Below are 15,766 nucleotides of genomic sequence, written 5' to 3'. Positions count from 1 at the left end.
AGTACTGTTTCATGCCAGGAAAGAGGACTACAGATGCAATGTCTGTTCTGAGGGGGTTCATGAAGAAGTATTGAGAAGGTCAAAAGGAGTTGCACTGTGGCTTTGTGGACCTAGAGAAAGCATATGACAGGGTGCCTAGTGAGGAGTTCTGGTATTTTATAAGGAACTCAACTCAGGAGTGGCAGAGAAGTGTGCAAGAGTGGTGCAGGATATTTACAAGGGAAGTGAGACAGTGGCGAGGTTTGCGGTAGGACTGACAGATGCGTTTAAGGTGAAGGGGGGATTACATCAAGGATTGGCTCTGGGCCCTTTTTTATTTGCAATGGTGTTGGACAGACTGACAGGCAAGATTAATGCATGCAGGGTGGAGTGGGTGGAGAAGAGTGTCAGGAGTGATTTGTGACAGATAGGTACCAGCAAGAGTGAAAAGGACAGTCTACAAGACAATAATGAGATCAGCTATGTTATATGGGTTGGAGACAGTGGCACTGACAAATAACAGGAGAGCTGAAGGTGACAGAGTTAAACATGATAAAAATTGCATTGGGTGTGACGAGGATGGACAGGATAAGGAACAAGTACATTATAGGGTCCGGATTGGTTAGAAAGCCAGAGAGGCAAGATTGCATTGGTTTGGACATGTGCAGAGGAGAGATGCTGGGTATATTGGGAGAAGGATGCTAAGGATAGAGTTACCAGGCAGGAGGAAAAGGGAAAAGCTTGGTGGGTGTGACAGTGCAAGATACAGAGTACTGGAAGATATGAAAAAAGATGATCTGCTATGGCGACCCCAAATGGATGCAGACAATAGGAAAAGAAGAAGAAGAAAATATATATGTACACAGTCATGTGCTGACTTTCGGCTCCATTTGGGACCAGCCATGTGGCTATATGTTGGTAACAGAGTGTACAGGTCAATACAATTGAGGCTCTATTGGTCTGATGTTGGTCACCAGTATGAACATTTCAGCTGCTTGTATGGAGTAGGACAAACTTGTCTTCGAGTCTCTGTGTCTGCATGCGGGGCCTGTGTAAGGCACTGTTTCTAAACCTCTGGGTTATGACCCACTTTTGGGTCACAGGTTGCTGTCGCTGGTTTGCAAGTGGGTCATGGTGAGATGCCTATATGATCAACAGTGATGCATGGTATGTTTCCCAATTTCTAAATGAGCTTGTTTCACCAAGAGACACCCATGATCATGCTTGTTTCCCAAAAATGGGCAATTTGCAATTACTGCAAGTGTACTGTCAATGAATTAAAAAGGCAGAATTGGCTCATGTGACCATAAAGGCTGAGAAACACTAGTGTAAAGGAAGGGGAAATGGGTCAAATACATAAGAATTAGCTATGTGGAATATTTATCAAAACAAACCTTAAGTGGCCCTCCAAGAGTCAGAAAACATACAAGACCCTGTGAAATAATAACAATAATAATGAAAGATGTATTACTGTTGCTGGTTTTGTCAATTTGTAAAACATTATTACCCTATTGTTTTCCTATGGCCTTCGGCTGCAAGTATTAATGTTCTCACCTCTGTTGGCCGTGTATTTATACAACTGTGTAAATATAGCCTGTAAAAAAGTAGAGCCTGCTCAACAATTAATCTAGCCAAAAGTACATTCACAAGTAAAAGATGTCTAACTAGCATAAACAATTTGCATGGTAGGAAAAGGCAATGTCCATATAAATAAAATAAAAATTACTACTAATGTATATGATGTAACTAAACAAAGGAAAAGTAAACAAAACCAGTGAGAAGCAGCAATTAACTGCACAAAGCATTCACTCAACCAAAACATGGGACACCCGGTATTAGTTATACAGTATATCATTTGAAGGGATGCAAAGCAAACAAGAAATTAACGAGACAAAGGGAACCAATAGGTTAACATAAAGCAGGAGGAAACCTGTCATAAAGCCTCCAGGAGTAAATCAAAGTCTAAATGGTAAAAGAAGGGGTCCTGCTCATGCTAGTGCTGATGTGCTGGACAAGCACAACCTGTACATGTGAGTTAATTTCTTATTGGTTTGGAGTAAAGATGTGCAAACAACTGGTGATGATATATTTCTTTAATTTTTATTTTCCCATAACTCTACCCAGAATTTTACTTTTTAAAAATGTGTCATAGAAATGCACTGGATCTTCTAATGCATATACTGCATATACTATTGTATAGCTGTCTCATCTTTGGCCAGGTGAGAAGTTTTTTTTTTGCTTTTTTGTGGTAATTCTTGTGTGTACTGGGGATGGCTGTTGTTAGATATTAAAAAGCAAGAAAAGTTTCCCTTTCTCTTTCTTTCTTTCTTTCTTTCTTTCTTTCTTTTTCTCAATTCATAAATCAATTCATCTTTCTAATATCTTTGAGGGATACTACTCTCTTCAATAACAGAACTTTGTCATTTGAAGGCACTTGCCTAATCTCTTGAATAGTTCAAGTTAAATATTTTATCCCCTGTGTGCAATGCTTTTCATATGTTCATTACACAAAAAAATCTACCAAAATTAAACTTGACTTAAGAACAATTAACCTGCACAGCTATCTAAAAACATTCACTGAGGATCTGAGGTCATTAAAAGAAAAGAAAAAAACCCCCACAAAAACAGTCTTTACTCAACTTTCTGAAATACCTAAATAAACCATTTTGTTTACTTTTTCAGTTAAACCATCTAACCCCCCAAAAAAAGATATTGTAAAGTTTCTCATTTTTACCTTGTATATTTTGGGGTTTAACTGCATTTTCAAAGTCACAAATTTCTTCCCATTTTTCTTGAACAGCCTCTGGAGTCATTGGTTCATTTTTCTTCCTTACAATACGTCCCTGTGTTCGCTCCCAACGTACTAAAGAAAACAAAACAAAAAAAGTGTTTTTTAAATAACATTTTTTCCTATAAAATGCTCACAAAATTTAATACATACATTTCCATTCAATTGACAGTAACTTTTATTAATTTGCATGAAAAACATTGTCAAAACTACATAACTTTGACAACTACATAATTTTGACAATAATACAATTCAAAACTAAATCTCAATAAATAGTTGTAACTTGCTTAAAATTATGCATGTCCATTATAAAATTTGCTCATAATCATAAAATAAAAAATATAATGAGTTAGACTAGAGGAGGAAGCAGTAAATGTGTTTCAGATATTAATAACAAACATAGCAAAACTGACAGAAGTACAGTAATCCCTCCTTGATCACAGGGGTTGCGTTCCAGAACCCCCTATGATAGATGAAAATCCGCGAAGTAGAAACCATATGTTTGTATGGTTATTTGTATATATTTTAAGCCTTTATAAACTCTCCCACACTGTTAACATTATTAGAGCCCTCTAGACATGAAATAACACCCTTTAGTCAAAAGTTTAAACTGTGCTCCATGAAAAGACAGAGATGAAAGTTCTTTCTCACAATTAAAAGAATGCAAACATATCTTTTCTTCAAAGGAGCGCCGTCAGGAGCAGAGAATGTCAGAGAAAGAGAGCGAGATAAAAGCAAACAATCAAAAAATCAATACGTGCTTTTAAGTATGCCGAAGCACCACGATAAAGCGGCATTTTGTAGAGGAGTGTCCGTATCCTCTAGGCAAACAGCCCCTCTGCTCACACCCCCTCCGTCAGGCGCAGAGAATGTCAGAAAGGGTGAGAGAGAGAGAAAAGCAAACAATCAAGCACCGCGCGGGAAGCATATCTTATATCATTGAGGAGTTTTAGTTAATATGTAATACATGCTCTGATTAGGTAGCTTCTAAGCCATCCGCCAATAGCATCCCTTGTATGAAATCAACTGGGCAAACAAACTGAGGAAGAATGTACCATAAATTAAAAGACCCATTGTCTGCTGAAATCCGCAAACCAGCGAAAAATCCGTGATATATATTTAGATATGCTTACATTTAAAATCCGCGATAGAGTGAAGCCGCGAAAGTCGAATAGTGATATAGCGAGGGATTACTGTATATCTATATATATACACAGTATATAAGGTATCAAGTACGCCATGTTTTTGCTATGGATTGTACATTATTACTTTTTTCTTTTTGCAGTAATAACACTAAAATACTGGTCATCTGGCAATACAAGGTTCAATGTTGTTTTATTTAGTCATGTTTCCACAAGAAAACGTTAAATTTGCCTTCTCAGTTGCATCTAATAACAAGACAGAAAGAAATGAAACAAAACAAAGACAAGAAAGGTTAAGGTAAGGCAGTTTGATGATGTATATTTACACAAAAATTGTTACAGGATGCATATCAAACCTTAATCATTTTCTCCAATATTCCTTATTAAAAATATGCATGGCTCTAGGAAGAAAGGAATTTCTGGAGCGATTTGTGTGGGTTTTCAAAGCAACTATCCTTCCTGATTTACTGAAGTTAACTTCTACATATAATGGATGTTTGTTGTCAGTGAATATTTCTAGGTTCTTTAGCACTGTCCTCTGACACACACTTGCCAGATCATCTAAGTCAGTCCCAATAACTTTAGCTGCATGTTTAGTAATCTGCTGGAGCTTTTTTAAATTTTGGTTTGTTAGACCACTAAACCAGGCAATGAAACTGAAAGTGATAACAGACTGAATCATACTGTGATAAAAGGATAACATCTACGTCTACTTTAAATAGTTTGAGTTTACAGAGGAGAAATAAACAGTAATTGCATTTAGAAAATATTTTTGTTTGAATTTGCATTCCAGTTAAGATTGTTATCTAAGTTCAGAGTGAGAAAGTTTTTATTATACCAGTTTACCATACAGTCCACTTGATTTAGATAGTGGCTTTCATCCTTCCCAGATTTGCATCCTATAAGCATGGTGTCATCCGCATATTTGATAATGGAGCAGTGGTCATTGTTCTGTCTCATGTCACTTTGTACAGAGTAAATAGTAATGGTGATAAGACACACCCCTGTGGACTTCCTGTGTTTGAATGAATGACTTTTAAAAAAGCGCCCTGTACCTTGACTGTCTGTGAACAATTTAAAAGAAAGTCCTGAATCTATAATGTGATAAATGGTTTACATTCATACTATTCAGTTTTCCATTCAGTATGTTAGGCTGTATGGTATTGAATGTTGGAGAAAAATCCAGAAATACAGCTCTGACATATGTACCAGGCTGATCAAGAAAAGTATAGATTTGATGTAAGATAACAAGCAGAGCATCTTCAAATTTCTAGTTGCACAATAAGCAAATTTGTGGTTATCTTGAAAAGACTTTGTTTCTGTCATTAAAATGCTTTTCATCAAATGTTTGAAGCATTTCATTAGAATAGAGGTGGAGTGCCACTGGTCTGTAGTCATTCAGACAGCTTGGCCTGGAAACCTTAGAAACTGGGGTAATGACTTTCCACACCTTAGGTACAATGACACAGGTCAGAGACCTGGAAAAACCATGGAAAGCTGCTTAAATTAGGACTTTAAGAGCTGACCTGAAATGCCATCTGGCCCCACTGCCCTGTTTATTTTAACCCCCCACAAGCCTTTCTCCACTTTAGACAAACTGAACCCTATCACAGAAAAATTCCTGGTGTTTTTTATAAAGCATCTCCTTTACTTCTGCAATTTGGGTGCTGAAATCACTTGTTTCACATCTGGTATAAATGTTATTAAGTTCATCTGCTAAAAGCTTCTGGTCTTTGTCAACTGGTTCACACTCTTTTTAGAACCCAGTCCTGTGATTGTCTGTAGGCTTTTCCAAACCTGCTTTGAATTGTTATCATTAAACCATCTCTTGATCTTTTCCCTGCACATCTTTTAATTTAGTTTCATTAACATTTTAATCCTTTGCTCTAAAATTAGTTTTTGCATGCTGTTACTGTTACCAATCCAATATTTTTTTCTTTATCAGTTTCTAAGGGCTACTGTATTTGTATTAATGGAGTTAATTTCGGATGTGCAGTATTCGGATGTAAAAGTATCCAAAACAAAACATTTTTATAATTTTGACATGAAAAAGCATTATTTTCCTAACCAATCAACCATAAAAAATGCAGTGCTAAATTTAACAAGATCTCTCTTGTGCTAAATACACTAAATTTCATTTATTTATTTAACCGCCTCACCTTTAACAACTTCAAAAACAAAAATCACTACCTACCGGCACTTATAAATCACCCGGTCTACTCACTGCTGCATAAAAGGCATATTATTTTCTTTCTTTTTTTTTAGGAAGAATTAGTACTTTATGTTTCTCAAGTGTCAGTCTACATTACATTAGTGACAAACAGCTTCTTGCTCTTTCAAATTAACCAAAAATTAAGGTTTAAATGTTTTGAAAAAAATGTGAATATTCAAATATATTCAGTTTAACAATTCTAGGTATGTAAGTTTGTTTGCTTTTATAAAATAACAAAAATATTTTAATGCTTTTTCAAAGTACATTTGTAAAGCATGAAGTTACTATGACTCTTTACTCTTTAAAGACTAAGACAAATGTGACACTTCAAAACAAATCAGCCCTTCACAAAAAATGTATTCTCTGTGTGCATAATGTGACATGATCTGAGAGAAAGGGGAAACAATATTGCATTATAATTATCATAAGTATTATCATTAAGTATTTCCTCTTTTTTATCATTTATTTTATTCTCAAATTTAAAAAAAAATCTGTAAAATTAGCTTGAGTGTTTTATATATATATATATATATATATATATATATATATATATATATATATATTATATATATCTATTAACACAAAATATAAGACAAAATGTAATACAAGGTACAAGAAGCTTATGTGGTTTAATAGGGTGTGCAGAAGAGAACAGATAAGTGGACTGCACATAAAACTAAAGCTAAGGCTGGCTGAGAGATCTAAATGAGCATTGCTATCACTGAAAATGCTTTTTATAATGATGATTTTAAAGCCCTATAATAATAAAAGTAAAATCAGAAATATGTCAGTTATTTTCCATTGTCATTGATGAGAAAATAAATCTATGTTGGCCTTCTGAGACGGTTGCTTAACTATAGCAATAACTCAGGGATCTCTGAATTCAAAAGTGAACTTTAAGGGGCTCAGGAGTTGAATAACAGTTTTAAGGTAATGAAGAAGTTCTTTTAGAGGTGTGCTTAAGGAAACAATGCAAATGTGCAAAAGCAAATCTGTAAAACATAGCAATATTTCATGACATTTCGAGAGTAACATTATGCAAAAATTAGCACTAGGTAAAACAAACAATAAACAAACATTCTTATTAATTGGAATGTCAGTTTTTGCATTTGAATAAGACTTTTTAAAAACACATATCATTCGAATAAAATACTTGCTGATTATTATAATATAAAACTCAGATGTTTCCTTTGTGAAGTAGGTATAGACTCGTAGTGCTTTAATTTATAGATGCATATAGTCATGTACGTCTTATCACATCTAGGAGCAAAGAAGGCATAGCTGTGGAAATAAACTGTTTGGGTTTCTAATGTGAAGTATACTGTTGTATTGATTGGCAAACTTCATCAAAGTGTTTTTTCAGCAAGTCTGCCGCATTCATTGGTGACAAAAGTTCTCCTGTAAATTTTGCAAGACAAGCATGACATCACAGAGGTATAGCTGCTGATGTTGGATTTCGCTGAACTCAAGGCAAAGTGAATTCATTGACATTCAATCACTATTAGTGCAGTACATGCAATGCAGAGTTTTCAGCTCCATTTTCTCTTCAATCACTTTGTGAACATATGTTTTTAGATGTCATATTTGTTTGAGTTTTCATGTGTTTTTTAAGCAACAGTGCATACATTATCAGCATTTTATGCAAAGAAAAAAGTAAAAGTATTAACAACATCATAAATATAAAAAAACATTAAAAATTGCAAATGTACATTATAGCATCTAGAATTTGTAACCTATGTTTGAATATAAACTTATTTTATATGAATATTCAAACATTAATTTTTGAGTAGTCTGACAGCTCTATAATAGTATTTCTTAGTAGGAAGATTTTAAAAAGAGACCCATTAGTGAAGATTGGAAGCATTAACAGACAGATAATCCCAAACATCTGTAAACAAAGATTATAATGCCCTAACTTTTTCTGAAAAATAGGTTAGTTGACATGTGAACAAAATAACAAGGAACTGACAATAAAGTTCTTCAAAAGGGGAAACCAAAAGAAGAGTCTTGAAAACAGGTGAGGGTCAAGCGACAAAAGGCCAGAAATCAAAGCTGATATGTGAGGCAACAGTCGAAACAGAGAATATGCAGGTCCTAGTATAACTACATTTCCTTTTGCTAACTACCTAAATCGTTTAATTCTTCATGGAGACTTTTTTTTTCTTCAAAAGACTGGATATTGGATTATTCATGTCACCATCTTCGATACAATCATAAATATGACATCTAACCCAAGTGACACCATTCACATGGTTAGCAACTATGTCATTGTCAAAAAATACCTTGAACTAGTAAAACAAAATGGTGACATTGCAGTAAAATAATAAATATATAATCTCAATATAATCATGAGGGAAAAAAAACATTCAAAAAACTGACATGCTAAACTCTTTTGCCAGTTTACATAAAAGTACACCATTGTTTCTTGATGAACCCCAATTAACAGATTATAGATCATTCTCTGAATTCTACGTGAATCTAAGTGCTGAAACAAAACTAGTACTGTATTAACATTGCAAGACAGTGAAAGTCAGTGCTTTACGTAATACTGGTTTACTCAAAATACAAATAAAGCATTAAAAATGGGTTCCATCACCGAAGATAAACATTTTAGGCTTGGTGAACTGGTTATTAGGAAGGGCTCCCAGTGAGTAGACAATGTGATGGACAAGTACCCTGTCCAAAGCTACTGAATGGTGTATAGTGCTGTAGAAACAGGTTACGGCTACCCACAACCCTTAATTGGACTAAGGCTAGGGAATGTTATGCAACTCTGGTTCTAGAAACCATACTATATTGTGTTTTGACAATTCCACATTTATCTCTAAATGCTCCAATGGTGATAGGAAACTTTAATACCGTGCCCATTTTAAAGGCCAATTGCCTTTAAATTTATTTTTTGTTGTTTCTTTTGGTATTATCATTATTATTATTATAGATATTATTATAGATTAATAAAAAGCACAGAATAATATTTTTCAAAATTATAGTAACATATGCCCAACGATTATGAGCATGACATTGTAAATTTTTAGAAACAGCTGTACTTTACATACAGACTGCTTCCAAGCATCTATAAGTATCATGGCCATTATAATCGCCAGTTTTTACTATCTTTACAAGATTTCAGAGAAAGGGCTACTCTTTGCTATACAATGTGATACACTCCACCTAACATTTCAGAGGACAGACTACCCTCTGCTGTTCAATTAGATGAACTACGCCTAAGTTTCAGTTAAACTTTTTCAAAGCTAACATTGATACCAAATATTGAAAGGGTACAGAAAATAAATCATTTGGCCATTTTAGGCAAATCAGATGCAGAGAGTTGTTTTTTCAATAGACACATGTACACAGTGGTGGTTATAGGGAACTCTACTTTATAAAGGTGTAATTATGCTGTAATATTCAGTGCCAGGTTTGCTGTCTTCAGGATTCAGGATTCAATATTTTGGAAGGCTGGAATAAATTCTTTGAAAACAGTAATAAATAAATCACTGCATTGCATAATACATTTTGAATAGTGAGAGCTTTTTGGAACTTCTCATGTCATATTCTGTAATGACTGTCAATGGAGAACAAATTAAACACATGACCAATAGATCAGTGTTGTTTTTTCTGCCATTTTCTCATGGAACAAAATGATAATAAAATGCTAAACAAAAAGTTAAATAAACCTAGTGCTTAATACTGATTCATTTTTATGCAAAGAAAAAGAATTTCATATTTTCTCAGTGCTGAAAATGAAAAAGCTCTTCCACTGAAGTCAGTACTCACAGCCTCAAGTACTAACAGGCATCAGGAATGAAAGCTAGCCTAAACTGGATATTTAGGCACATGTCCTGAGATGGTAAACAACAACTTTTAAAAGCTACTAGACAGCTAAGTAAATCATGTTTGTTTGTTTCTTTATAAAGTTTAACTGCTGTACTCTACCAAAGATCAGAAATGGTTTTACAAAGTTTTAAATCCAAATTATATACAGTACTTTCTCTATCAAAACTATGAACCTTATCAAATACAGGTATTATCAGCCATGTATCTTCTGCCAGTTAACAGTATTAGAACTCAATTTGACAGTTAAACTATACAGTTTAAAATATTTCTCCAGAAATCATATAGTATACTGCACTAAATACTGAAATGTTGAGGGAACAAGAATACAATTAAAATAACATAACACTAGATTACAAGGGGACCTTAACTGGTATGTCACTGCTCTTAGTAAATCAGAATACAGATTGCTTCTAAATGTACATGTTGTTAAACTAGGAAGTTATGAATCTTGAAGGAATTATAAGCACCAATTTTGCAAACAACAGAATGTGCTAAATGTGGAAATATAGTTCTGCATTGCTATGTAAGCTTAAAAATATATCACAGGCTATATATATATAATACATACTGTGGCGATCAGCCTTGGCACAGACAGGCAGACACCAATGTTCCAAACACCACATGTTTATTAAAACAATTTACAAATAATCAGTCCAGCACACAACCCAGTGCCCCTGCACCACACACCCTCAAGTCCAGGCTTCTCTTAAGTCCTCTCTTCGGCCCCTTTTATCTCTACCCGGATGTGCTCCAGGTGCCTCCTGATGAGCTTCCTGCGGCACTTCCTGGTGCGGCAGAACTGCTGCATGAGCACCCGGAAGCACTCCGGGTGTCCCTGGTAATACCTGGTAAGTTCTGACATCCAGGGCTTCACAGTCTTCAGGGCACCCCCTGGCAGTGGCCACGAGCTACTATAGGGTTGAGCTTCCATGCTCAATTCCCATGGCCCTCACACAAACCAGGGCGGCTGCCCTCTCGTGGTCCTGGGGAGGCATAGTCCCTCTCCCGGTCCTTCTTGGCATCCCAGTTGGGCACAGCCCCCAGCCGCCCACCACAATACGTAGGCTATATATGTGACAGCTCAGAAATTTAAATGTTGCACATATTTATGTCAAGAAACTGCATAAACAAGAATGTTGAAGAGCTGTTTCTCAAGATATCAGTTGATTACCTATCTAACATTACTCAAAAAAAACCAAACTTCTATGTTGATATGCTGACACTCTTGTCATTCAACCATAAACAAAAATTTGCATACTTCTTTTACAAGGCATGTGGATGTACACTGCATGGCACAATAAATTAGCCAGTCCCTCAAGGTTTAAATGAACTTGGTCATTAGTTTCAGTAAAATGTTTTTGAAAGTATCTTCAACATTTAATGCATTACACAATGGAAAATTATAATATTTAACTAAACTCTCTGAACATCACCAAGCAGATGTTGAAATACTTACATTTACCAATCCATCCAGCTCCCACCTACAAAAAAATAAATATATGATTGAAACAACCCATTTGTTCTTTAGAGCTCAATATTATGACAAAAAGCCATTAGCTTTCAACTTCAGAAAGTGAAATATTAATGTAAAATTTTAGAAAATAACTTTAAAAAGAAATGTAGCCACACATTAGAAAAAAAGGATTTTGGGAAAATCCACTAGATAAAGTGGACATATGACGTGAATAGGAGATTGACAAGGCACATAAAGCCAAAAATAACATGTAAGTTCTTAATCCTTAAAATATAATGAGTTATGCTTAAATTAGCTTCTCCTAAAGCAAAATAAGCATACAGTGGTTCCTCGGTATACGTCCGCTTTGGAATAAGTCCAACTTGGTATACGCCCTGTTTGGACACAAAAAATTTTGCTTGGTATACGACTCGGGTGCTACCCTTGTTTACCTCTCTCGAGACAAAGCCATGACTGCCCACGAGCGTTGTGCACCAGTTGCTAGCATTCAGTGAACAACCCGCATTCAGTGAACAACCCGCGCTATAACTCTCTGTGAATTTTCACGTATGTGGTATAGCGGGTCCACAGCTCCTGTCAAAGGCCAGTTTTAAAATAAATGATCACCGCATTCGCGGCTTGGTGAGGGGGCGTGGTGGCTCTGCAAGTGGATAGTATTGGGCTGAAACGGTTTTCAGGGCAATTCGCGATGTGGGCGTTTCTCACCTAAGTGAGTCAGAATGGATGAATAGTAACTTTCTCAAGTTAAATAAAGAGAAAACTGAAATCTTAGTGATTGGCAATCATGGATACAATGATGCTATTAGAAATAAACTGGATACATTAGGATTAAAAGTCAAGACGGAGGTAAAAAGCTTAGGGGTAATTGTTGACTGTAATCTGAATTTTAAATCTCATATTAATCAGATCACTAGTACCGCATTTTTTCACCTAAGAAACATAGCTAAAGTTAGACCTCTTATATCACTGAAAGATGCTGAGAAATTAGTTCACGCGTTTTTTTTTCAGTCGACTAGATTACTGTAACGCACTCCTCTCAGGACTACCCAAAAAAGACATAAATCGTTTGCAACTAGTGCAGAATGCAGCTGCTAGAATCCTAACTAGGAAAAGAAAATCCGAGCACATTTCTCTAGTTTTGATGTCACTACACTGGTTACCTGTGTCATTCAGGATTGACTTTAAAATTCTGCTTATGGATTATAAAGCCTTAAATAATCTCGCCCCATTTTATATATCGGAATGTCTGACACCTTATATTCCAAATCGTAACCTTAGATCAGTGGTGTCCAAACTTTTTTCAAAGAGGGCCAGACTTGATGAAGTGAACAAGCGCGAGGGCCGACCATTTTGCCTGACATTTAAAATTAAGTACAAATGAACTATTTTATGTAAACTTTATTGCAAACGATTTGAATTACAATTATAAACAGTAGTAAAATCACTCTGCCTTTCATATTTAAAGACCAGATGAAAAAAAACAACACAGGATGCTGAAATATATGCCAGGAACACAACTAACATTAACTGAGATTTTTTTATCATGTATTCATCTCTATTGAAAAAAATGGCCTCCACTAATGTGAAGGGTGAAACTGAGATCTGGACTTCAGCACATAGGCTAGGTCTGTTTCAAAGGCAGTGGTTTTGATACGCAAAATGTCACGCAGGTGAGAGTCACTTAGTCTTGTCCTCACGTGGTTCTTGTTAAAGTTCATAGCAGAGAATGTCTTCTCACACAAATATGTTGAACCAAACAAGCGCAGCATTTTCTTAGCAAATGTTCAAATCTCTGGAAACCGGCTCTTATCCAGTTGGTGGTAAAAGTTCACAAGAGAGAGCTGTTGGTGACGACTGCGTAACTCGCTGTCACTATGCAGCTCAATGAGCTCGAGCTGCAGCTGATCTGGAGCATCATTGGGGTCAACAGAGAATGGAGAGGAGAAAAGGCTGAGTTCTTTTTCAATAGCTTCAAAATCCTGAAAGCGCCTATTAAACTCCCCAGCCAGAGATGTGATGTCTGCTGCATATCTGCTCATTTGCGCACTGATATTATCCTGTGGAAAACTGTTCATTATTTCCTGCAACGCTGAAAAATGTATGGTAATGGGCTGTGTTTGTGACAACTGCCTTATGAAAAGTTGCAGCTTTGTTCCAAAGGCTTTGAGGTGTGAATAGAGCTGGTTCACCGCTGCATCTTTCCCCTGAAGACTTGTGTTCAGTACATTCAGATGCTTTGTTGTGTCAACTAGAAACCCCAAATCAGCCAGCCAAATAGGATCAGATAGTTCTTGCATCGGTTGTCCCTTTGTGTCTAAGAATTCTTTAATTTCCATCCTGAGAGAGTAGAAACGCTGAAGTGCAGACCCCCGACTGAGCCATCTTACATCGTTGTGATATAAAACATCTTCGTATTCAGCCTGGATGTCCAGAAGAAACTGTTTAAACTGGCGGTGGCACAGGGATTTAGAGCGAATAAAATTAATAGTCTTTAGCACCGGTTTCATAACATGATCATATTTGAGATGTTTAGCACAGAGAACTTGTTGATGAATGATACAATGGAGTTTAATAGCTTTGCCTCCTTCTTCGTTCACTTTGTTACAGATTAGGGTTGATAATCCACTTCGTTCACCAGCCATGGCAGGTGCCCCATCAGTAGTAATCCCAGTAACTTTGTTCCAAGGCAGTTTCATGTCATCTATGGCAGAACTAATAGAAACAAATAAATCTGTTCCTCTTGTTTGGCCCGTAAGGCTCTGAAGGTCAAGTAGCTCTTCAGTCACATTCATTTCATCGTCAACCCCTCTCATGAAAATCAGCAACTGGGCTGTGTCAAATAGATCTGTGCTTTCATCACAGGCTATTGAAAAGAAGTCAAAATCCACTCCTTTGGACGTCAACTGTCTCTTAATATCTGATGAAATATCTTCAATTCTCCGTGATACAGTGTTACGAGCCAGGCAAATGTTGGCAAACTCTTGCTTCTTCTCAGGACAGATATTCTCAACCATTTTCATAATGCATTCTTTGATAAATGAACCCTCAAGAAAAGATTTGCCATTTTTAGCAATTAACGTTGCAATCTCATAGCTCGCCCTTGTGGCATTTTCATTTGACTCACGGGCTCTTGTAAAAAATCGCTGTTGCGATATTAAAACAGCTTCAAGTTGCTTACACTTTTCAGCGCGGTCACGCCCTTTTAGCTTGTCATATATGTGCTATGTCTCGACTGGTAGTGTCTCTTAACATTAAATTCCTTATAAACAGCCACAGTCTCTTGGCATATCAGACAAACGCAGTAATTCCGTATTTCAGTGAAGAAATATTCTACTTTCCATCTATCTTGGAAACGTCGGCCCTCACTGTCAACTTTTCTTCTCTTATTTACAGTCGCCATTTTAGAAATTGGCCAGAAGGGGGAGAAATTATGAGCGCAGTGCCAGAGGTTTTGGTTCAAGTATGTTCACCCAAGCCCTAAGTGTGTTTGCCCGAGCACTAATAGATGTGCACAATGAGGACGCAGCACAAGGAGAAGTGACGCTTCTATGTTGCAACAAAGACGAATAAAAAGGGAAATCAAGGTCATGTCTCGCTGTGCATACAGAATTGCTTCCTCACAGTGGATTCAACACCATACAGGTGGCTGTAATAAAGGAAAAAAAAACAATCAGCGCATACAAAGTGATCAAATAAATAAAAATTGCAGCGCCATTGATATTATCCAAATCACTTTTAAAAAAGTCCAGGAAACAGCAGCGAGAGGTAGAAGGGGGCGGGCGGGGCAGAGGATAAGGAAGGACGACTGTTATCGGAGGTCCCGCGCGCCTCCCTTCTACCTCTCGGCGCTGCTTTCTGGACTTTTTATTACATTATATACATATATATGGAATTATATGAAGCAACAGGGCTTTACGGATAAAATTGCACTTACTAAAACAGGAAGTAGACCTCCTCGGTCAACTCTACATGGGGCTACAGGTGGCTGCGTGGTAAGAGAAGGAATGCAGATTTCAAATCCTTCTGCATTCCCGCGTCGTAGGCGGCGCCAGGCACAAAGAAAAGAGCGGGGGCGGGGATGTGCGATGGCTCAGACACAGAGAAAGACATTGCTCAGCTGTGTCTCTGGGGGCCGTATGGAAGTAAAGGACGGGCCGCAACTGGCCCGCGGGCCGGACTTTGGACATTACTGCCTTAGATCCTCAAATGAGTGTCTCCTTAGAATTCCAAGAACAAAGCTTAAAAGAAGTTATGAGGCGGCCTTCTGCTGCTATGCACCTAAAATCTGGAATAGCCTGCCAATAGGAATTCGCCAGGCTAGTACAGCAGAGCAC

At 36.8% G+C, this 15,766-nt stretch overlaps 1 protein-coding gene across 1 annotated transcript in view; it reads right to left on the bottom strand.

Moving 5' to 3' along the window:
* The window catches only part of hsd17b4 (hydroxysteroid (17-beta) dehydrogenase 4), a 203,241-nt gene that overhangs the window by 136,361 nt on the left and 51,114 nt on the right, over nucleotides 1-15,766 (bottom strand). Inside the window, exons 10-11 of the mRNA XM_039758980.1 lie at nucleotides 11,415-11,439; nucleotides 2,714-2,842 (exon numbers count right to left, since the gene is read on the bottom strand). Of these exons, the coding sequence (XP_039614914.1) occupies nucleotides 2,714-2,842; nucleotides 11,415-11,439 (154 nt within the window). The remainder of the gene's footprint in view (nucleotides 1-2,713; nucleotides 2,843-11,414; nucleotides 11,440-15,766) is intronic.

This window comes from Polypterus senegalus, chromosome 7 (genome assembly GCF_016835505.1).
Source record: "Polypterus senegalus isolate Bchr_013 chromosome 7, ASM1683550v1, whole genome shotgun sequence".
NCBI lineage: Eukaryota > Metazoa > Chordata > Cladistia > Polypteriformes > Polypteridae > Polypterus > Polypterus senegalus.
The sequence above is the reverse complement of the archived record's forward strand: the minus strand, read 5'-3'. Positions and strand labels throughout refer to the sequence as shown.